This window comes from Eptesicus fuscus, chromosome 14 (genome assembly GCF_027574615.1).
Source record: "Eptesicus fuscus isolate TK198812 chromosome 14, DD_ASM_mEF_20220401, whole genome shotgun sequence".
Taxonomy (NCBI): domain Eukaryota; kingdom Metazoa; phylum Chordata; class Mammalia; order Chiroptera; family Vespertilionidae; genus Eptesicus; species Eptesicus fuscus.
In genome coordinates, this window is record NC_072486.1 from 48,100,728 (window position 1) to 48,125,417 (window position 24,690).

The 24,690-nt window shown below is 41.8% G+C and overlaps 1 protein-coding gene across 1 annotated transcript in view; it reads right to left on the reverse strand.

Annotated features, from left to right (window-relative positions):
- The window catches only part of CNTNAP2 (contactin associated protein 2), a 1,332,959-nt gene that overhangs the window by 118,822 nt on the left and 1,189,447 nt on the right, over positions 1-24,690 (reverse strand). Inside the window, exons 19-20 of the mRNA XM_054726631.1 lie at positions 17,266-17,502; positions 9,680-9,813 (exon numbers count right to left, since the gene is read on the reverse strand). Coding sequence (XP_054582606.1) covers positions 9,680-9,813; positions 17,266-17,502 — 371 coding nt within the window. The remainder of the gene's footprint in view (positions 1-9,679; positions 9,814-17,265; positions 17,503-24,690) is intronic.

Consider the following 24,690-nt stretch of genomic DNA (forward strand, 5'->3'; position numbering starts at 1 on the left):
GGAAGAAGCGTCAAGTCCCTGCCCACCCACGCATGCCACGCCTGCTGTGCACGCAGCCTCCTGCTGATCAGTTGTTATGGTGTGATGGCATGACGGCAATTAGCATATTAGCTCTTTATTATATAGGACTAATGGCCCGGTGCACAAAATTCATGTATAGTGGGGGTAGGGGGTTCCCTCAGCCCAGCCTGCACCCTCTCCAATTGGGGACCCCTTAGGGGATGTCCAACTGCTGGTTTAGGCCCGATCCCACAGAGATCGGGCCTAAACCAGCAGTTGGACATCCCTTTCACAATCTGGGACCACTGGCTCCTAACCACTCACCTGCCTGCCTACCTGATCACCCCTAACTGCCCTCCCCTGCCAGCCTGATCTCGCCCCCAACTGCTCTCCCCTGCTGGCCTGATCATGCCCCCAAACTGCCTCTGCTGCCTGATCACCCCTAACTGCCCTTCCCTGCCGGCCTGATCTTGCCCTCAACTGCCCTCCCCTGTAAACCTGATCTCACCCCCAACTGCCCTCCTCTGCTGCTAATTTGGTTCTGACTGGATGGTTTCTATGCCAGTCAGCGTCAAAAGCTCTGCCTCCTAGGCAGCCATTGGCTCCTCACAGTTCACCCGGACTTTGTTCTGACTGGTCGGTTTCTATGCCAGTCAGCGTCTCCAGGCCTATCTCCAGGCCTAATCAGAGAGGCGGGGCTGATCAGCAGCCCCTGTGGAGGCCTGGAGACAAACAGAGGCGCAGCTGCTGGCGAAGCCCGGAGAGAAAGAGAGAAGCAATGGCTGATCAACAGCTGCTACAGAGTCTGCGAATCAGACCCTGCCTCTCTCTTCAGGCCTCTCTCTGGGCCTGATCCGCAGTCCCCTCGGCAGTCAGTGCTGAGTTGCCACAGCAACCCAGCACTGACTACAGGACTGACTTCTGGTGTTCGGTCAAGTCTTTGGTCGCTTTGGAAGTTACGGACCCTGGATTTTTATATATTAAGATTATTGCTCTAATAGGGTTTTCTCTTATTGGGATGAGATGGAATTCCTGGCATCTTAATAAATATTCTTGAGAAAAAAATTACACAATCTTTATTAGCAGATTTAACAATTTTTAAAAAGCTGTTCTATTAACCTCTTTTCCTAAAGAGGCTTTTAACCTGCCTGTGTCACCTCCCAGCTGCAGGTAGCATTTTCTGAGCCATAGAGAAGATTGTCTCATCACCTTCCAGACTGCTCTCTCTACCTTCCTGTCTCTAAACACAACATAGGTCTAAACAGTTATCAGACAAGCATGCTACTCACTGTCTCCCACTGCCACCCTAATCGACTCCAAACAAAACATGAACGCCCCCAAAGACTTAGTTTTATTTAAACCTCTTAAACATTTTTCAAAAGTCTATAAAGCAAACTATCCAGGCTGAGCCTTGATCCCTTGACTGCTTGCAAAGGTGACTTGAGACAATGGTATGAGTGATGACTGGCCAGTGGAGAAGGGGTCTGTCTCTTGTGGGCACTGGGACCTTCTTAGTCACCTAAATGCCCTTAATCTCTGTTTTCCAAGCTCCTTCATGGGCCTAATAGCATTAGCTTTTCCCAGTTCATAAGGTTGAGCATATCAATGAAGGATCTTATGAAAGTGTTCAGAGACCTACATAACACGATCATTAAATCCCTTCCTGTGCAGAGGGTCTCTCTTGGATAGAGGAGGTTACCTGAAATGCCTTCCAACTGACCAGTTCTCCACACACAGAAAGTGGTGTTGGTGGTCTCTGCCCATCAATGTTTCATGTCATTAACATACATTGCTTCCTTAGAAGCCCAAAATTGAATTACTTTTCATTTTACTGCTAATACAATTCCTTTGACAATTTTTCATTGTTGTTGCTATCTATATTATTTATTTTTGATCTACAAAAAGCAGTACATAATCAAGGCATACAACTTGTTGAGTTTGGAGATACTCACCTGAAACCATCATCACAATCTGCTATAAACATATCCATTCCCCCCACAAGTTTCCTCTTGACCTTTTCTTTATTAGTATTATTATTACTGTATAAGAATACTTAACATCTACTCTCTTCAAAAACGTTTAAGTACACAATACAGTATTGTTAACCATAGGCACTGTGCTGTACAGATCTCTAGGACTTATTCATCTTGTACAACCCAAATTTTGTACTCCTTGACTAATATTCCACATTTCCCTGGCAATCAGAATTCTATTCTCTGCTTCTGATTATGAATCTGACTGTCATAGATTAATCATATATGTAGGATTTGTCTCTCTAATAATTTGTGACAAAATTCTGCATGTGTCCCAGACTATTGGTTTTATAGCATTCAGTATCTATACAGGGCTATGAACCATCTGATGTTACCTATTTCAGAGTTATTATTTCTCCAGGTAATACTTGTCACTGAGCCTTTTCCAGTGGTGGTCTTTTCAACTTATGGGATAAAAAGAGGATGAATCTACAAAGTACTCATATTCCTGCATCTTTGTTTAGCATTGTGTTCTCCTTTGGAGCACATATACTCCCTGTTCCTCCCTGCTCTCCATCACATGGTGAAAGGGATGGAGTGTGTGTGACTCCCTTACCCCATTTGTCAGTGTCCTACCCTTTCTTTGAGACCTTATAGTTATAGCAATGAGCTACTATATCTGTTATTCTATCATCTTCCGACATTAGTACAAACAACTCTTTATCCACTTATGATGACGGCATGCAATATTTTGTAAAACTGTCACCTCACATAACCTGGAAGACAGACTAAGTGCCTGTAACTTATAGCTTCAAAACAGCAGGAATGCTCATGGGTGTCAGCTTCTTCTGGCTGCTTATGTCAAGAGAGAAATGAGTTAAAAAAAGAACTGGCCAGTTTCCAAATATTGGTGAAAGGGCCTAGAGAAAAGACTAAAATTTCTGAGCCTTCATCAGAGAGTAAGAAATAAAACTGCCAACATTTTTGACTAACAAAGGCAAGTTAAGATTTCTTAGCTCAGCAAACTGACTCAGCCCCATGGGTGAAATTAAAATTAAGAGTCTTTCCTTTTCACCCAAGCCTTTTGTTTCAGATGGCCTCAAGGTAGCTGCCATGACCTTGAAAGAGAGGTATGGGCACTTGGAAGCAAATTATTATGTGGGTTGAAGATTTACGTCTAGGAAGAAATGTAGGGTGTATCTACACAAAATTGACTTCAACAAATAGATCAGAAACCAACTCAGGTTTTGAAGGTATTATGCTGGAAAAGAGACTAGAAAGAGGTCTGACCTATAAAGGGCTTGAGTGTATAAAACAACCCTTAGTATAATTGAAAACTGCAGAAAACGGACCCTCAGGGCTACACAGCTTCAAGGAAGGCATCATCTGAACACTCCATTCAGCAGTGGCCATAGCAGATCTTGGAAGAGGAAGAGCCTCCCAGAGTATGGAGCCATGGAAAGCCAGGCAAGTAATGGACAAGAATTTGACCAAATCAAGGAAACAGACCACTGCCAAGGGATATGAGAGGATTGGTGGCCATGGGTCCTCAGAATACCTACCCAGCATGATTTCCTCCCTGCTAGAGACTGCAGGACTTTCCTTTTCTAAAATGATATCTGATATAAGACAGACTTTTATTGGGATGAGTCATTGAGATTTCAGGGTTAACTTGTCATAGCAACTGTTTTTACCATAATGCTTGTATATTTCTTTTATCCCTAGCATTTAGCACACACTGTTGTTGCTGTAGGTAATACTTCTCTGAACATTTTTAGGATTCATACTCAATACATAGCTTGATTAGCCATTGATGCAACTGGTTTTATACAATCTGGTTGAAATTCTGATTAATAGCAGGTAATAAATAGTTATCTTTATTTTAAGAGATAGAAGTCATTGAATTTTTTTGAATGTTTGTTTTGAAAATTCCTGGTGAAAATAACTGGTCATGGTCTATGTGGTAGAAGAATTTGAGAACCTAGTCATTGTTTGTTCCTGGGGACTTGAAATAATTTCTAAAGAAAGTACTTTTTTTTTGCTTGCAGGAAATCTGTGACCATATTCTTGGTAAAAATGGGATGGCCCTCCAGTTTGATGAAAGCCAAAATAATATATCCTTTCCATATGCGCATTTGATTTTTAGAAAATATAGATTCTAAGTATTTGTGCCAGAGGACATATCCCTGAACTCTCCATTGTCTAACTTCCATCAAAACCCCAAAAGATATGCTATAGTCATTCAAATAACATCCAACTTATTCAATTTTTTTGAGTTAGTTTTATCCTTAGACCAGGCTAGAATATCAGAAAGCTATACCATTTCAGCCCTTTTCCCCCATCCACTGCCTGTGAAATTGTTTGTGATGAAGTACATTTTTAGGTTACGCTTGACTTTCCTAATGATTCTTGTGAAAAATGTTGTTGTAGAAATGTTGTTGAAGACATTGTCTGCTTTCTTACTTGGGCTTACTATGTGACAAGGAGGATGAAGGGTCTCAACTATCACTGCATTTAAAAAAAAATCTGAAGAAATAGAGCAAAATGCCAAGATTTGTAATGTTTTGGGGGTGGCTACATAGATGTGCGTTTATTTTTCTCTATGCTTTTGCAAATTTTTGAACTACTTTATAGTAATAGTAACATTTCCACCACTACCACTACCAATATCGCTCAATTTTTACTGGCCAGTGGTATCCATTTTGAAAGTTTTATGACCTTCCTTCCAGACATCTATTAGGTAGTGATGAGAGCCTGGGTAAACTCCTAAGTGTAATAGACCTAGGTTCAACCATGCTTTTGCTACTTACTGCTTTCTATTGGCAAGTTTCACATCATGCTTTGTGAGGACTAAATGGAAGAATGTGTATAATGTGCTTAGTGGAGTGCCTGGAACACGGTAAGCATCAATGTAAGTGAGCTCTTATCACAGTGTGAGATTGCCTAAGTGGACCATGCTATGGGCAGCTTTCTATGCCAGTGAATATTATCCATGGTGTTAAAAAAGAAAAATAAGGATAGAGTGAGAAAAGTTTCAGTTCCGAGAGGCACTGGTATGTTTTATCCTCATGGGTTGTGTACTTCTGGCCACGAAGAAGTTCAGGGCCAAATTTACCCACATGGGTGAGAACTATGACCTGGGTAATTACGATCTATTTTCCCCTTGTCTTGGAGCCCTACTTTTTGTGACTTACTTTAATTTTCAATTTCATTTTATGTTCCCTTATAAACCTTAGATCCTTTGTGCAATGTGGTTGGGATAAAAGGGAAGAAAGAAGAAAAACGCCATGGACAGCAGGAAGAAAGGAGAGTAGAAAGAAAGGATTTGTGATACAAGATGTTGAAATTATTCATTGTGATGTTCAGCTCTTGGATGCATGCTAATCAGCATGATTTTTCATCATGTACAGTACTTTTTCAGGTGCTCTCTGCCTCCCGGGGTTTGTTTTACATTTTGACTGGCATTAAGCCTTTAGCTATTATCCCTGGTGCAAATGTGAGTTTTCACAAATGACACCACTTGAGGGTTGTCACGGGTTCTGGTTCATGCTGGTGTCTGACAACTCCTGGAATCAGTTCTTCATTATCTATGTGGAGATGAGGCATGTTGTTTTTTGGAAGCAAATGTTTTACCCAAGGTCAATTTCCCTCAAGTGCTCAGCACCAGGGCGTGTGCTCAGGGAATGCAAATTAGCTTAATGTTATCTTTGGTCAAACCCTGCTAGGAAAGTAAATCTGCTTTTAAAAACACCGTAAACACAGATAAACAGCATCTAAATTATAGGATGTCTGAGTATATATAAAATTTCACCTTAATTCCAAAGACATCATTCTATAGTACTTTAAAACTAATCTTTGAATTAGCCTTTTGTTCTTTGATTAAACGTACATTTTAATTTGACATTATTTAAATATCTGTGTCATTATATTTTATTGTAACTGGGGAATAGGTTGAGGATATATGGATGCTTCATATTTTTGTTTGATTATAAAAATGCAACATATACTTCTAGTAGACCACGAGGGAATATAGAAAACTCTAGAGGAAATTAAACTATTTGCAACTCCTTTACACAGAAATAGTTGTAATTAACATTTTATTGTATCTCTCTCCATACTTCTTTGAGGTTGCAGAATTTCTCAAGATGTTTCAGGAAAAAAACAACAAAGTTTTTAGAGTTCTAAAGGTCCTTTTAGGATGACTCCCAAGTTCTGCAAGGCCCCCCTGCCCAAAATAAGGGAGGGTAGGAGTTGGCCTGACCTACTTTTCCACAGAGGAGCCATCTTTTCTTCTTCCACCATCTCTACCTCTGTGGTAGGCAGTTGACAGACATGAGCAGAGCAAGGGTGATGGACTAGGTGCAGAAGGTCACCAGGATGGAAAGCCTCAGGTGCTTAACAAAGGATAACTGTAGGGTGGGACCTTGCCCCCAGGGTGACCTTTCCGTCCTAGCATATCGCTGGTCATTCGGTTTGGACCCCCTGACATTTCCTCCCTAGAGATAACATCTAGGCCTCAGTTGTATTTCAGCTCCAGGCCCAGAAAAGCAACAAAACCAGATAAGTAACCCCACAGGTGACCTCAGGATCAGCTGCATAGGATAATGACCCCATGCCCTGGCACTGACCAATCAATCAGTGGAGACCTAGACACCTGGAAAACTCCTGAATATTCTACTGAGATCTTCCCCTGGAACCTCCCCTAAAATTTCCACTCTAAAAACCCTTAGGATGAGGACCCAGCTCATCCCCCCTCCTGGGAGCAGGACCGTGCCTTTCCCTTCTCCCTCCACCCAGGCACACTGCCATTACTTTCCTCACTTCCAAGTTATAAGGGCCTTCCTTTACCTCTATAACTCATTTCCTAAGTCCATTCTTCTATGAATTACTCTTCCACCTCTGTGATTTTATAAATAAGTGTTCTCTTAGAGTTTGAGTCCTGGCTCTGTATTCTTTCCTAGCCAGATCTCAAGTACTGAGATTGCGGAACCCAGGTCTGGTCTGACCCAACCAGTCTAACACCTGGTGCTGTTTGCACCACCCATAGCACCTCCATGTGCTATCTGGGCTGGCACTGAGAGGCTGGGCTGAGAACAAAAAAGCACCCCGACCACAAAGTCTTTCCAGCTGAATTCAAGTGTGTTGAGACGTCTGGCTTTCTAAACATATTTGGAAATCTCAGTGCAATTGCATGGCATTGTTTACAGACAGAGGATAGAGAGCAGGGCTTTCCAGTACTCTGGGTGTGATTCCTATGGGAGACTGTTCTACGCTCTCTTCACTGACCTCAGAGCACTGAACAAACAGCCCATGCTTTCCATAGCAATCTTGTTTCCTTTCTCTGGGGCTGTGGTCCTGTTCTCCTGGAGGATTCTCCCCAACTCCCCACTCTAGTCATGAGATTTGATTAGGGGCTATCAGTTATTGCCCCTGCAAAAGGGTCAGCATGTGACCCAAGCCAGGACTGTCCTTGGGATTTAAAAAAGAGAACAAAGAAACTAGGTCCTTTTTCTGTTAGCAAAACCAGGAAGATGTGAGCCTGTGTCCAGGAATATGTGAAGGATGGAGGCTGTAGTGAGAGGTATTCATGCAGTCCTCACGGAGGGATGGACAGGCAGAGATGATGGGGGGGGGGGGGCAGGGGAGGGAGGGATAGGGGTGGAGAGAGAGAGGGGCTCAATGGCATTCTAGTATTTGTTTTGCTCCTTCTGCTCCCCTGGATTCTCTTCTAAAATTTTGGTTTTCTCTTTCTTAAATTCCAGGACTGATTCTAGGAATTCTTCCTACAAATGAATTTTGAATTGGTCTTTGGTTACTGGCAACCAAATAACTCTGAGCAATGGGAACAGAAGCTTCCCAGAGTCTCCTCAGTTCCCTGGGTTCTCAGCTGTCTCTGTATTATCCACTATCTGAATTTCCCTGGCTTTCCAGGCTCTAAAACTCCAGGTTCTGAAAATAGTCCATCCCTCTCTAATTCACTGTGGCAGACTGCCGCTCTGATTAAGCTGGTTAGCCAAGCCAGTGTGGCTCAGTGGTTGAGCATTGACCTATAAACCAGGAGGTCACAGTTTAATTCCTGCTCAGGGCACATGCCTGGTTGTGGGCTGGATCCCCAGTGTGGGGCATGCAGAACTTAATGGAATGTACCAGAAGAAAGTCCTTCTTAATCTACTCTAACTCCAAACTCTCATTTTGGAAAATATATCCAGAAATGGAATTATTTAGCCTATCCCTCTACCCTTTGTTCCCACTAACCCCATCCTCATCTTTGCCTGTGGTTCTGCAACCCATAGGGCTCGGTCCTAATAAACAGGCGTTTTCTTGGAGAGAGTGAGGGTTAGCCTTGCATGAGTCTACAGCTGTGGCGGGTCTCCTCTGTTATATTGTCTTTAGAGCCAATTACTGAGCTCTTTTTATCTTTTAATATTATTTTGCAATGGTAAAATGGCAAGATAAATCACTTACTTTAAAAGAAATGAGATGGCATGGTTTAAAACAAGAGAATGTCTCTAATGAAAAGCCAATAAACACAATGTTGATAAAGCGCTATAAACCAGGAGTCATGGATACAGATGGGCTTGGTTTACTTAGTAAATAATTTGCAGGACCTACTATGTGCCAGGCACTTAGCTAGGCACAGAGACTCTGCTGTCACTGTGAAGTCACCTTATTTCCACTACGTTTGACTGCACAGTAAGCTGTAACTTCCCGTTGTTATTTTTTTCCTAGGAAAGACCTATCCTTAAAATACCCTCTAGCATTGATGGCTATAGGCCAAGCATAAACTCCCTATCAAGTTATGAATCTGACATCCACCTGTGCTCAGAAAGAGACAGGGCTGCACCTTTTCTTACAACCTGCACTTCCCTCAGCAAGGAGCCAAATCTGAACGAGGTCTGAGAGGCGGCTGAACCCCTGCCAAATGACACTCCACTCCACTGACAGAACAGCATCCCCGCAGTTCTTCCTGCCGACAGGTGTCTTTTCTGAACTCCTGGAGAAGGCAGTGACAGTTCCCATCCTTGATCTTTTGGCTTGGTTCCCAGGGAGACCTCCTCATGCTATGTTTTATTCATGGTGCCTCCCAGGCTGGTTTCTTTATTGTAAAAATTGGTGGTAGGAGTAGGGATAATACAATGAACCTGACATAAAATTCAAGCGTCATGATAGAACCATCCCTTTGTGTGCTAAGAGTCTACAAGCAGGGTCTGAGGTTCTGTGGAAGGTTTGTGTTCTGAAGATTTTTAAGACAAAGCATCCACAGAGACAAAAAATACAGTATGCATATTATGTCGGAAGAGTGAAAGAAATAGGTCAGATAAACCAAAGTAGCCTTTGCTGGGAAATGTTAAGCCTCAGACATCTGAGCGTATGGAGGAAAAAGATGGTGCCGTGGATAAAAACAGTAGATTGATGGCTGTGTGGACCATAGGAGGAAAGCTACGAGAATATACAGAGTCAACATTTATTCTAGCTTCTCCCTATGAAATTTCATTTCCATCAACTTCATCATTGTCTTTGCTAGAAGAACTACGTATCTTTCTACTTCACTAATTAGGAATCTGTAGGAGAAAGTATGAGCATGCATTTCTTCCATCTGTCTCACCTCCAAAACAAAACCAAATAAAACCAATGGCCAAGTATTATAGAGGATAGAGGTTATCATACTATATCATACACAATTGATATGCACACATATGTAGTACCTTGAGCAGTATGGTCTTCTCATGACGGGTGATGTTAACACTGTGGGGTTGTCCATTGGCCACGTTCCTGTGGTCTACATCGATATTATACGGCTCTCTGGTGCCACCCAGGTTGTAGCGAATTTGTAAGTTTCCTATATAAGGAGCAGGAAAAAAACTCAGTAATTTTTTTCCAGGTTTCACACTTAGGTTTGCATTGAACCCTGCTCCCTCCTTTGATGTCCATCAATTACATCTGCCATTCTGAATTCTGAGTCTCTAGCTCTGAGGCACACTCATCCATGAGGGTTAACAGCACTTGGCACCCGCGTGTTTACAATCTACCTACAGTGAGCCATCAGTGACCATGATCTCAAAGTTTGAGCAGCAAAAGGTATAAAATGATCCAAGGTGGGAATGTGCCTGGGAAGGAAGAATGAAAATATATACAATATAGGAATGTGGAGGCTCCACAAAATACTCTGAAGTAAAAAATAAATGCAGGGTATAGGGACAGTCTCACAGCATCGGCAAAGCATGCCATTTGGCATATGAAAGAATCATGAGCATATAATATTAAAAACAAACATAACTTATAAAAGATAAACATATGGGATTTGGGGTGGCTTTGCTGACAGCAAGGGAGCAAAGCAATTACTTTTATTTGAGGTTAGAGACTGCTTCAATCCAAATGCAAAACAAAGGAAATGATGGGCTTCCCAGGTCCCGAGTCCTGGTCGCCTCTGTGAAAGCTCACTTTGACTGGATGAATTATTCTTTTTCCCCTCCTTCTTGTTTCTTCCCAATAATGACAAACGATATTCAAGAAGACTCATGTAATATTCTAGATCCTGTTTTTAATTAATCTGCATGGCAAACATAACTTTTATGTCTTATTTATGATTTTTAAAGACCAATATTTTTATCTCATTTTTCACTCAAATTGGAACCTTCATTTTAATAGCTAACATCTCCAACGTTAAAAAAATGGAGTCTGACCAATTGCAAATCACCTCATGGATTCCTTGTGGCCTCTTTCATGCACCTTCTACAGGAACAAAACTGATATTATGATTTTTAAGTTGTGAAATAAAACATAATGATTAAAATTTAGTACACAGAAATAAAAAAATAAAGTCACTGGAAACCTCACCATCCCAAGGTAACTACTCTAACTCTGTGGCCATATCACCTTCCAGATATTCCTCATGCTCTTATATATACACAAATAAATGCAATAGTTTCTAAATGTTGCCTTTCCTCACCTAGGCATTCCAGCATTATAAGTGCTACTTAAAATATTCTGCCAAGTTCCCGGAGTTGCAAGAAACATTCATTAGGATAATCAAGAATGCATTGCATTTCCTATTTTTGCATTTGAAGCGAATTCAACAAACCTTTGCTAGTTCTGAGTTTTACCTTAGTATTTATTCTAGATCCCTTTGATCACAGCATTTCAATCAAACATTGTTGGTTTTCATCTCTGAAATGTGTCTAAATTGCCCCATTCTTCTCCATCTCTGTACCCACAGGGGCTCCATGGTGCTTAGAATGCCCTGTGTGAAACGCACAAGAACGACTCCCCTGCTATCTCAGCTCCATCAGAGCTTCTCGCCCCTCGCCCCTGGTGCCTTGTGTTGGCCACTCCATATCAGTGACTGTCTTGACCTCACCTCACTCTCCGGTGAGTCCCCTGTTCTCTGCTCTTCCCATTCTCTTATCGACACCTCAAACACAACGGATGCAAAAACAGACTCTTGATCTTACCCCACCCCCCATATTCCACTGCCATTTTCCTTCATCCCTCCAGCTACTCCTGCCGAAAGATCCAACTCCCCTCTTCCTTCTAGAATACATGTATAGTCTGTCAACAAATCTTCCTGGCTATTCAAAATATACCTCCAATCTTATTGCTTTTTACCATCACCATTACTACCCCTAGACCAAGCCACCATCACTTTGGCTTGAGTTATTGTACTAGCCTCCATGTTAACCTCTTGCTTCTGCCCTACCCTCACCTTCCCCACCCTGGTCTCTGCCCCTCACAGACCCATTTCCTCTCCACCTGATACTTCAAGTGATCCCCTGCTCAGAACCTTCCAATGCCTTCCTCCTATCTCACCTGTAGTAAAAATGGAACTCTTCATAATGGCTCTCCAGGCCTTATAGGATCTTCCACTATCACCTCTGACATAATCTCTTATTATTCACCTCCTTGCTTGCTGTAGCCTCTTTGCTGTTTCTCCAGAAGCCAGCATGTTCCTTCCTCAGGACCTTCCTCAAGAATCAGCACTTGCTGATTCTTCCATCTAGGATGCTTACACCCCAGTTATCTGTCTGGCTGACTCCTCACTCCCTTTGGGTCTTTGCTCAAATATTATCTTCTTAGTGATTATTTCAGTGGCTTTTTCATTAAAAGCAGAATTTACCCACTCCTTTCTGTTGTCCAGGCCCTCCCTTTTCTGCCTTATTTCCCCCCCTTATTATAGTTTTTTTTTAAAATATGTTTTATTGATTTTTTACAGAGAGGAAGGGAGAGGGATAGAGAGCTAGAAACATCGATGAGAGAGAATCATCGACCAGCTGCCTCCTGCACACCCCCTACCGGGGATGTGCCCGCAGCCAATGTACATGCCCTTGACCGGAATCGAACCTGGGACCTTTCAGTCCACAGACCGACGCTCTATCCATTGAGCCAAACCGGTTTTGGCCTATTATAGTTTTTATAATACAATGTACTACATATTGTCCTTAATTTATTGTCTGTGTTTTTCTGCTCAAATGTAAGTTTCATGAGAGCAAGGACTTCTGTATATATAATTTATGATATTATTCCAATGTAGAGTATAATGTCTGATACTTGGTAGGTGTGAATAAATTTTGTTGAATGAATGAACGATGATCTCCCTGCTCCTGTGCTTTTTTCTTTCCCACGTTTTCTTTGCAGACAGGTCTTTTCAAAATGCATAATTGATTCTTTCAATGCCTTACTTAACATTTTTCAAAGTCTTCCAGTTGCTCATAAGATGAAGACATACATTCTTATTGTACCTTATGATGCCCTGTCTGATCTGAGTTCTGCCTGTTACTTTATTTTCAAGTCATACCATTTACCTTCTCTCTTTTAACGTTTGTTACCTTCAACTTCTCTTATGCCCTAGAAATTAAATTCTTCCTACCTCAGGACCTTGGAATATGCTGCTCCCTTTTCCTGAGTTGCTTCTCTTCCCCATTCTTCAGTGTTTTACCCTATTTTTTCCTTTATCCTAATAGCACTAAAAATAATCTATAGTTTCAGAGTGAAGGAGATGATCAGGTGGTTATCTGAACATGCAGAAAGTTGACTGTCTTGACTCCCTTTTCCTTCTGGTGCTCCAACCTTGTATAATCTCAGCCAACTTTCTTAAACATATAGCTGTACTCATTTGTCATTTATTTATTCATTTCTTCAGAACACATTTATTTAGTGATTGTGCAAAGCACTGTTGAATCCAATTTTCAGGGTCTGAAAGTAGGCTATCTGTTTTTCTGTAAGTGTAGAGTCACTTTTCATACAACCAGCCCCAGTTCCCCAGTGTGGGCCAGGCTGTGCCTGCGTCTGGGAAGACAGAGAAGTAAACGAAGGCTCTGCCTTTGAAGGCCAGAGCTCAGAGGGACTGGTAATTATGCAAAAAACTGGACATTCTCCTCTCTACTGTCTCTGTTGTTGGTCCCTTTAAGTTCCCCAATCTCATTCAAATCAGTATTCAGTTGTGATTTTTAAAAATTATTTCTCTCTTTTCTTGCTTTCTTGAACTTTGTAAATATGATTTAAGATGTCTATAACCGTTTCCCTCAATGGCAACAGAAATAATTTGCTTTGAGAAAAAAGATGAGTTGGATCTTTAAATTATATATAATAAATATCTATAAACCATAATAGCAATATTCTTGAATAATAAAATTCAAATGCTATATTGATTGCTTTCAAATTATAGCACAAGAGAAGTACAACATGATGATAGGGAGAAATATTAATATTTATTCCTTAAAATAAAATATTCTTAAGTGTTCATCTCCTGAGGGCATGAAAGCAGCCTTAAGGAACTGCTCCTGTACTGGCTGCCGCCACTCATGCGCTTTTCAGATTTACTCTCTCCTGGTCGCCACCACTGTCATCGTAAACACTCACTTATTGGCAACTAGTGTGGGCTCAAGCCTCTCATCTCACTGGGAAGACAGGGAGTACTTATAACAAAGACAGATAACAACACAGGGCACTAAGTGCCTAGCAGATGACATTGAAAATAAGTGTAACAGGAGTTTAAAGTAAGGAGTCATCATTGAAAGGAGACGAGACTTGACCTGGGTCTACATTGAAATACCGGGAGGAACACTTTGTAAAGTATGTGATTGTCTAACCACCAAGCTGTATACTGAAACAGATACAAACTGATATTGAATGTGAACTGTAATTGAAAAAAAAAGAGAGGAGAGAAAAAAAAAGAAAGAAAGGCATGTCTTAGATCAGAGAGGAAGATGGGGCTTTTCCATAAAAGGGAATGTAATGGGCAGGAACACAGATGTCCACGGAGCCCTTGGGGAGAACAAATTCCTTTGTCACTGAATGTGTGACAAGACAGGGGATGTGGATAATAATAACCTCTAACATTTACATGTCATAAGTGCTTTACACATTGATTTTCACAACACCCTATGCGGCAGACAGTATTTTACAGATAGGAAACTTACATCTCACAACCCACAAATGCAGATGCAGAATTCAAACCCTGGCATTTTGGTTCCATACTCAGAGCTCTTCCCCACGAGGCAGGTGGTAGGGCTCGGTTGGAAGGTTGCAGGATTTTGGGTTTCTCCTGTGGTCCTGGGGGGAGAAGGAGGCACTACTCCTTCTATGATAGGGATACTGAGCATAAAGGAAGGCCCACTCTGGCTGTGGTGGGTGGTTAAGGTGGAAGGGACTGGAAGCAGAGAGCTTGATTGGGACATAGTACCCTGGTGGACACACGGAGGGGCCCTGCTGTCCCATGAAGGGGTAACGGGGTCCCAGGAGCCCTATGGGAGGCGAGGGCTGCTAAAGACGCTGGGTGTGGCCTCCCAAACAGAAGCTCCACAGGACTGTTTTGCCTGATGGCCCACAAGATGGGGAAGGGTGGAATGTGCATGGATGATACCAGGCTTGTGAGTCTGGGTATCTGAGTCAGAGCACTGTCAGAACTGGGGGAGGACCTGCCTCTGGGGAACAGTGAAGAGAACACAGCTCGACTATGTCAAGTTAGAGGGGTGCCAAGACATTTAGATAAGACATTCTAGTTTTTTTAAAAAAATATTTTGACAGAGTCCTTATTGATTTTTTTCCCCTAAATGACTTCCTCAAAATTTTTTTTTTTTTTATATATCAGTTAATAAAAAACGTCAGTATTTGAAGTATAAAAAAGCCCAATTTTCATCAGCAGTTTGAGGATGGCCTTATAATAATCTGACAGAACCCGGCTGGCTATGTTTTGCAAATGCACTGAGAGGGTCCTGGGGTCTCTGCAGCATGGAGAGAGCAGCTCAGAGCTCTGGGCCTGGAACCAGACACCTGGGCCTAGAAACCTGGGTTTGCCTTCACCCACTGGGTACACAAGTCACTGAACCTATGTACCCCAGGTCACCTGTAGAAAGGGGATAGAATAGTGTCTATGGCACGAAGATGTGTGTTCATAGGAATGGATACATGTGAAACACTTAGCATGCTTTGGGCATCATTCCATGGTAGTCACTGATATTAAATCAATTTACTATTAAATGAAAACCCTTGCCTGCAACTGATATTAAATGAAAATCCTTGCCTGTGACAAATGCCCACAAACACCAGCATGCGTACTCTCAGGGTGGGTGTTGGCTGTTGAGTTACTGAATACAGTTGGGGACCACATTTTTGCATGGCCATGTCTTGAGGAGCAGACAATACAGCATCTACTGGGTTGTGTTCATTAAATTCTTGACAAGCTAAATGTGAGAACCATCGTCCCTGCCCACCTAGGTTGGACAACATCAGTGGATTACAAATCTATTTAGCCAGATCCAGGAGATGTAAACTTAACTCATGAACTCTTGGAAAGCAGGGGCTATGTACCTTTTCCTCCTGCTTCCTCACTGATTTTATGTATTCTTTTTGCTATTTAGAAAGTGATCCTTGCTCAGTGTGGGCACTGACATGTGTAGAAGAGTATTACTAAGGAGCAGCAAACCAACATCCAAACGGACACCTGATGTTCACATTGTTGCTTTTCTGGCTATCCATATATATATATATATGTATATGTATATATATATATTTTTAAAAAAAATATATTTTATTGATTTTTTTAGAGAGAGGAAGAGAGAGGGATAGAGAGTTAGAAACATCGATGATAGAGAAACATCGATCAGCTGCCTCTTGCACACCCCCCACTGGGGATGTGCCCGCAACCAAGGTACATGCCCCTGACCAGAATCAAACCTGGGACCTTTCAGTCTGCAGGCTGATGCTCTATCCACTGAGCCAAACCGGTTTCGGCTATCCATATATTTTTCACAAAGTTAGACTGACATTGGACAGTCAAAACTGTATCTTGCCCCTTTTTTTGGTTTAACATGATACTGCTAAAATATTTTTCTCCATGCCATTAATTACTCCTCATGAATAGTATTCTTAATGGATATATAACATTGCATAAAATTGTGATTCCCTCTTTCACAAACCAAAATTTTACTCAAGTTAAACTTCTCAGTCCTTTCTAATTCCTATAAGTAACACCATAATGGACACCTTCATGCTAAATTTCTATCTAATTTTTGGCTAATTACTTTAGGAATAATTTCTAAAAGGGAAAATCCTAGCATTTATTTACCCATCTTTTAAACTTACAGTGTATTGGCCAAAGAACAAGTTGAAGAATTTGCTATTTTTCAAAACTCGAGCTGAATTATGTTAATAATAATTCTTGGTTCCCTTGGAAGAAGACCTTGATCTTTCAGATGTTACAACCTGCAGTCGCCATCAAAGAAAGCTGCAGAGCCTAACCACTGAAGAGCAAGATGATGAGAGAGGGACCTCCACAGTGCCAGCTACACAAGCTCTCTGGGAAATGAGTTAGAGAGATTTGCTCCTTGATACACCTAAAATATATTCTTTAGTAAAAAAACCAAAAAGTGATCTTAAATCTGTAGGTGTCTTAGATCTCAAGTTTATATGCATTAGGAAGATTTACACTTCTCTCTAAGTCAGGCCACAAGGCCATGCTCACATTGCCACCAGGATGCCTGTCTTAGCCACCTGTCTGACTCTCTTTGGCTCAGTGCATATCTAGAGACCAAGATGGTCCCAATATTACAAGTGTAAATATACCCCTGTTTTAAGTGACCTTTATGTTAGGGATATTTTATGAATGTAAAATTCTGAGACTGGTTAGGAACGCAAATTCCTCTGATTCTCTATTTCTACTGAACATCCATATGTTCTGTAGGAACCTATTGATCATTATCATAATCATGATAACTCATTGATTTATATAAAATTAATTTCACTGCTTCAAAGCTCATCTCTACTTAATTCAACGGCTAGCTGTCTTTGTCCTTACCGGTGGGTTTGACGAGGACCGCCAAGAAGTCAGTGGTGAGAGAACTGACGTAGAGGAGAATACAGGGTGCCTTGGAGGTACTGAAGCTGAACCGAATCTGCTCATGGGCCAGGTCTGGCAGTGGGCCCTGTGGATCTGGTGAGCTCTCCGATCTGCTGCCCAGTTCTTTGCTGTTGATCCCAGGTGCCTGGAAGTTATACCGTAGCCACATTCCCTCTTCAAAAAATGCACCAACATCTGTTGTAAAGAAAAGGAAAGAGGAAATTGAAAAATGAGGAGAAGTTGGATGCAGGTACCACCAACAATTTAAACCCTGGTCAATGGTCAGTTCTGGAGCGGCTGCTAAGGCAGTTCACCAAGGACACACTCTGACTCCAGGAAGGGGATCAGACTGGGTGCACTCCTAGGCAGATGGATGTCATTTCATCAACACAAATCCACACAAAAAAAGAAAAAAAAAAAAGAATCATGCAACAATGTGGAGATCTGTAAATTTAAAATATAATAGTAAAATTAAGAAATGTAAATCATGCCAGAAAGAAACTTCAAGTTTAGTACTCAGACCCGATAACTAATTTAGATTGAAGAGATACACTGAAATGAAGGTGGTGTTGTAACATGAATCACCAATTCAAGGCACTCCCGGGCATGTCTTTGAGATGGTTTCACTTTGGACATTCACTCACTCGGAGAGCCCCTGAGCAAACCATAAGACCTGGGAGCTGTGTGGATAGTGTTTCAAATCACAAGACATGAAGTTAGAACTGGGTTCAAATTCGGCACTGCCATTAAATAATCATTCGGCCTTAGGGGAAGCTACTTCACCAACTCCTCTAGGACTCAGTACTTTATCTGTGAAAGGGAGATCATAATAGTGAAAATTACAAAAGATACTTAAGTAATTTGCACATAATAAATTGTACTTATTGTTATGATGAAACTAGAAGAAAGGTCACTAACCCTTCATCAGTCTTTTCCTGTAGCCTAATCAGTGCTAATTGGCTTTTAATCATTTCCTGGCAGACCAGCTCCTGCTGTAGTTTTTCCCACTGTTTGCTCCCGAATATTCTGAAATCACCTCTGGACTCACTGTGAAACACTGAGGCACCCTTCTGAGGTTTGTTTGGTTTTCAGAGTTACTGTTTCATTGCCCTGTACACATGCCCTTCTGAAAGGATTTCTCAAACTTCTTTGCCCATAGAACCCATTATTCTCATCCCACTAAATTAACACTACACAGAATATATTTTGTGAAACGTATTCTATATTATAATCAATAGGAGGGACACACTTGAAAAGCAGGGGTACTCAAACTTTTTAAACAGGGGGCCAGTTCACTGTCCCTCAGACAGTTGGAGGGCCGGACTATAGTTTAAAAAAAAAACTATGAACAAATTCCTATGCACACTGCACATATCTTATTTTGAAGTAAAAAAACAAAACGGCAAAAACACCTGCATGTGGCCCGCGGGCTGTAGTTTGAGGATGCCTGCTTGAAAAGGGTTCTTTTATCTGGGAATTTTGAAGTTTCCTCTTGTTAAATAGTCTAGCAGAGCCAACGTGGCACGGTGACTCAGGTTCTGGAGTCAGACTCCAGTGGATGAATCTTGGCCTTGATGCTAACCCAGGGTGCTAACTTGGTCCATGGCTTGAAACCCTCTAAGCCTCAGTTTCCTTTTCTGAAAAATGGGGCCACACAGGTTGTTATGAGGATTAAGTTACCAAAGTTTAACACTTTACCCAGTGTGTGGGATATGTAATAAACGTTCAATAAAGATTAGTTAGTTATATTACAAAGACATGTTACTGTGTTTTATTGAGGGTACAGATGCCACTCTGTACCCCACCTGACACCACCACGCACATGCAATCCTCCAGTAAGTCACCTGGCACTGTTGCAGAGACTACCATGTTCTGCTTCTCACTGAGTTGTCACAAAAAGAGTTCAGTTGGCTACAGGCTCTCAGCTATGGGGAGTACTATTTTCCTCTTGAGCCCCCCCCCAACTCCAAGAACATTTACAAACGTGTGTGCATGTGCAGGTGTGCGTGTATTCACATGTGTATGTGCATGGGTGTGCATTCACATGGGTGTGTGTGCATGTGTATGTAATAGTATGTGTTTATGGGAGGGTGTTGTTCAAATGATGGGGGGTACCACTGGAATTTTGTGGGCAGGGACAGGACTGCCGATGTCCTCTAATTTATGGGATTGTCTTGTACAATTAAGAATTGTCTTGCTCAAAAATGCCAGTGTCCTTATTGGCAAACACAGGATTAAACATACACTTAACCCACACTAGTCACGGCATGACTTACTGGATTGTAAAGATGCATGAAATGCATCACCACCCTTGAGGAAAGCTCCTAGCTGCGGGTGTGGAGGAGATGCATCAACAACCTGAACACATGGTGAGTGTGTTCCGAGTGTAGGGTGAGTGTTCTGTGGTTTTCTTTGCAGGCTATGTGATAAGAGCCCTATCTTGCCGCTTAGAAGATCCTGAGCTCTCAAGGAGCTCTCAGCAGCAGTTGCCAACCTTTCGGACCTCACGGACCACCAGTGGTCCGCAGACCACCAGTTGGCGACTGCTGGTCTAGAGGATGCTTTAACTAACAGACATTGTTAGGAGGCAATCTGGTGAGTACAGGATCAGAGTAAACAGTGGGGAACCTGCAACACCGGGGCACTAGCCTGGTCTCCAGGGCCTAGGAAGACTTCCTGGGAGAAAAGACATTGGAGCCAGGACCCAAAGAGCCAGAGGCCGTCACTGTGTAAAGGTGAAGAAGAGGAGTGGGCCAACCACAGGGAAACAGTATGTGTTTCTCAGATAAACTGGAGATGAGCAAGACTGATCATGAAGGGACATTCAGAAAGCTAAGGATTTTAGAAAATAAACCAAAAATATGCCACAGAGAATACTTTCGGTGGATTTTATAGTCATCGTTAACAAGCTTTATGGATTCATGTCAGTTTTGGAGGAAGGGTTATTCCATGCTTAGGAGCGTTATTCTGAAACCGCATCATAAAGCAACTATTAAACCAGGACCTGGGAGTGCTGTGAAACATTTAAGGTTTGAAGCAGCAGAGTTACAGCTATAATTTCTTTGTTCCATATTATTTTCAGGAAATGCCAAATCAGGGTACTGCAATATCATTCAGGAAAATAGTATCCCCAAATGCTTCCATAAAAATAACTAAAATAACACTAATTTATCAATCCCCAAATAACATCTTTTCCCTCATTAAATGATCAAAAAGTATTCATTTAGAGTAGTTGATTTGAGGTTTTTATACTAATATCAGATAGCTTAAATTTTATGATATTCATTTTTGAATAGAAACTGATACATTTTGGTTCTAGTTATTCTAAGATGTGTGATGACTACATTCCAAGATGTGTTACAAAAAGTATTATCCTACCTAATAATAGAGTAATATGCAAATTGACCATACCTTCGCTACACCCACAAGCCATGCGACCAGCCACGCCCAATAGGAAACCTTCACAGGGACGCTAGGGTGCGGCCGAGCCCGGCCTTGGGCACCAGCGGGGAGCCTGCACGGATCACAGGCAACCACTGGGGGTCAGCTCCTGCGATCCGTAGCAGGGAGGCTGGGGTGCAGCCGAGCCCAAGGCCGCTGCCCAGGGCCAAGCCCCGACCCTGAAAGAAGGCAGAAGGCGGTGGCTACAGCCAAGGCCTGGGTCCCCGGTGCCGGCAGAAAACTGGTGCAGGCAGCCAGGTGAATGAAGGTCTATTGCACGAATCTTCGTGCAAATGGGCTGCTAGTTGAATTATATAATGTTTCTCAAAAATTTGAAATACATTATGCCATCTGTTGACTTAGGGACATGAAGGTGATAGGAACCTTGAAGATGACAAGTAATCTCGTCTTAACATTTCTTGGTCCTCAAAATGGATCCTAGGTAAACTACTCCTGATTGGAGAAAATAAGTTTGGAAATGTTGAAAATAAAATCCACAAGCCATACATCCCAGAATAGCACCATAAAGACATTTCCCCCTTGTGAACCCAAATCCCTGATGTTTATGGTGGAAAAAACAAACACCCAGCTGGCACTCACCCCTGTGACTAAATTGCTCCTCATCTCTCTTTCCTCCAAGTTCAATAATTCTATTCCTTTTGCCTTTTCACTTAGGATTTCTCTTGCAACTTGTATTTTTTTAAATCAACATGATTCTTTTTGTTCTCTAACCTCCCCACAAGGACCCAGAATTGAAAGCTCCCAACTCACAAATGTGCTATTTTCTAAAAGTTTATTTTAAAGTCAGTAACTTGCAATTTGGAAACAGTTCCCCATAGAAACAATACTTTAAATGATGGTTAACTTTGCCAGGAGAGTCTACAAATGCTGAATCACTCTGGATGGGTAATAAAAGATAATTGAAGAGTGCCATTGTGTATTAGTAATTAAAACAGAGATAGCAACCACAACAAAAAGGTTAGGGTTTATTATGAATACGAGAACTCCATGGACCTCCGTTCCCACAAAGATTTCATCTCATGTATCCAATGGTACACTGGTTAATGTTAAACAGCTGGCTCTCCAGTGGGAAAAACCCTGATTTTTTTGTGTTTGCCTATTCCGATGGTATAAACACTCATACCTTGGCTTATTTCAAGCTGATGACATGATATCACTAAATATGGACTGAAGAAGTGATGTTCACAATTGTTCTCCAAGCCTGTGAAATGCCTCCTACATATGCTCCTCCTCTACTCCCCCAGCCTGTGACCCAGTCATTCATACAAACCATATGTACTGAGCCCCCCTCATGGTGGCTGTCTTAGCTTGGGCTGCTATAACAAAGTACCATAACTGGGTGGCTTAAACAACAGAAATGTATTCTCACAGTTCTGTTGTCTGTAAGTTTAAGATCAAGATGGCAGCTGATTTTATCCCTGGTGAGGTCTCTTTCCCTGGCTTGCAGACAGCTACCTTCTTGCTGTGTGCTCACGAGACAGAGAGAGAGAGAGAGAGAGAGAGAGAGAGAGAGAGAGAGAGAGAGAGAGAGATCACTCGAGCTCTTTCCAGTCTCTTCTAATCAGGGTGCTAATCTCATCATGAAGGCCCCATCATCATGACTTTATATAAAGCTAATTACCTTCCAAAGCCTCATCTCTAAATACCATCACACTGGCGTTTGTTGCATCATCATATGAATTTGGGGGAAGACACAAGCATTCAGGCCATAATAAGACTTTCTTCTTTTTATCTTCTAGTGTACACAAATGCTGTAGAATTTGCTTACTCCTTCCTGCCTTCCAAAGCTCTCCTCTACCTCATTCCAGCTACCCCACATCCTGAAAGCTCTGCATAGCTTCTATAACAACTGTAACAGCTGGGTAATTGACACTGAGGAAGCACAGGGTCATTAAATTCTTTTATGGCTGAATTCCATTGCCCAGAATAATCACTCTCATTAACTGCTTTTCAATTTATCATCTAGCAAAAAAGTTAAGAGAGTTCTATGGAGTTCTGTTCCCAGTGATGTTGGATATCACCTCCTTGTAGGCAGCCCCATTCTGCATCAGGCCCAGCTCCTTCCAGGGCCATCTGCAAGGCCCAGCTCTGTTTAAAGGTGTTTCCCACTGTACTCCCAAGGCTCTGCAGTCCTGAAATACAATGTTTCTCTCCTGGCCTTACATTGGCAAAATCTGCTTTTATCCCCAGTGCTCCATGCTGACTTTCCTCCTAATTTTTTTATTCTGTTTGTTTCATATTTTCTTCAATTTACTCTAATCATTTTGGACCAACAACATTGGACCTGGGATGGTTTAATGTTCACCTGTGCCTGTTCTGTTTCCCCAGGTGAATGCATAGCCATTGTAACCACGTTCTCACCATTCTCTCTAAAGGCCAGATGACTTCCAGGTCAGTTTCTATGTAATAAGCTTCAAGTATCTGAATCTGCACAGAGGAGAAGAAATAATAAAAAAAAAAAATCTCATGCTCCCCATGAGACACAAATATAATGTATATTACTTTAAACACATCAGTAAGCACTATGGCCTATGAGTTGACTGTGTAGGAAGGACCCAGGGGGCCTTCTCATTTGGAGTTTAAGAGCCAACGGCACTGAACAACTTGACTTGAATTTTAACAGGAAGAGAGTTTGCATCCACAATTCCAGGGTCATGCTTCTGAAACTGTGTTTATGAGCATTAGGCGTATATGGCAGTCAGCAGGTTAGAGTGCTTTAGGGAGAGCAAATGAGATGAGGACTTTGCCACAACCAACTTCATCTGAGATAGGGAGTAAAGTTTTGAGGATTTTGGTCTTTGTATAGAAGGTAATGGGTAACTCTGAAGGGTTTTATACACAGGTGACATAATCTGATTTGCAGTTTTCAAAGATCATTCTGGCTTTAGTTTGGTGAATGCATTGGAGGGAAAGGAGAGGGGATATAGGTAGACCATGAAAGAGGCTGTTGCAATGGTTCAGAAGAATCATGGTAATGGTTTGGACCATTCGTCATTGCCTACAAACCTTGTCGATGAGTAGCTAGAATCAAGACATGTTTAAAGGGTAAAGTGGACACAACCTGAGATAATTAAGAAGCAGGAAAGTGAAAGACAGGTGTTAAGGAAGACTCCTGTATTTCTGTATGGGTGTTGGGGATGTGGCAGATATCATGAGTTCAGTTTTGAACAGGTAAAGTTTGAATTGCCTTTGAGTCAGAAAAGCAGAGATACATGATAGGCAGAGGAGAGAACTGGGCTAGAAATATGCATTTTAGAGTCATTACTATAGATGGTAGTTAACACCACAAGCCTGCAGGGGTTGCCTAAAGGAAGTTTCTTAGAAGAAAGGGAAGCCTAGGACTGATTTCTGAGAAAATCAACACTTTAAAGATGGGTAAGTGGAGATGAAGGGACCAGAATGATTAGAAGAAAGTGGATTTTTTCAAGGAGGAGGAACTGGTCAAGGTCAGAATATTGTCCAGAGATCCAGTTACATTTTCCTTCAGAGGGACAATTCCAGAAACGCTCTGGTCTCTGCACTTTTACTTCCTCAGGGGCTTTATATGGCTTCCATTCATAACGTCAAATTGCTCTCACTGAGACCACCATGAATTTCCAACTATCAAACTGAAAAACAATCTCTGTCCTTACTGGATGAAATGGACACTTTGACCTTTGGAAACTGTTTCCTTTGACCTTTTTCAATGTTGCATGTCTGTCTCATCACTGGCTCTTCTGCCTCTCCCCTGAAAATGTTGGTGCACTGAGCCCCAGCCCTCTGACTCTCACCCAACACCTGGGAACACCCCATCTTATCAGTCATAACCTGCAAACTCCTACAGGGAAACTCCATCTACTTCTTCCCTGGGAAACTCAAACTCAAGACATACAAAACTGAATTATCATTATGCAAATCTGTTCCTCTCCTGAATTTTCTATT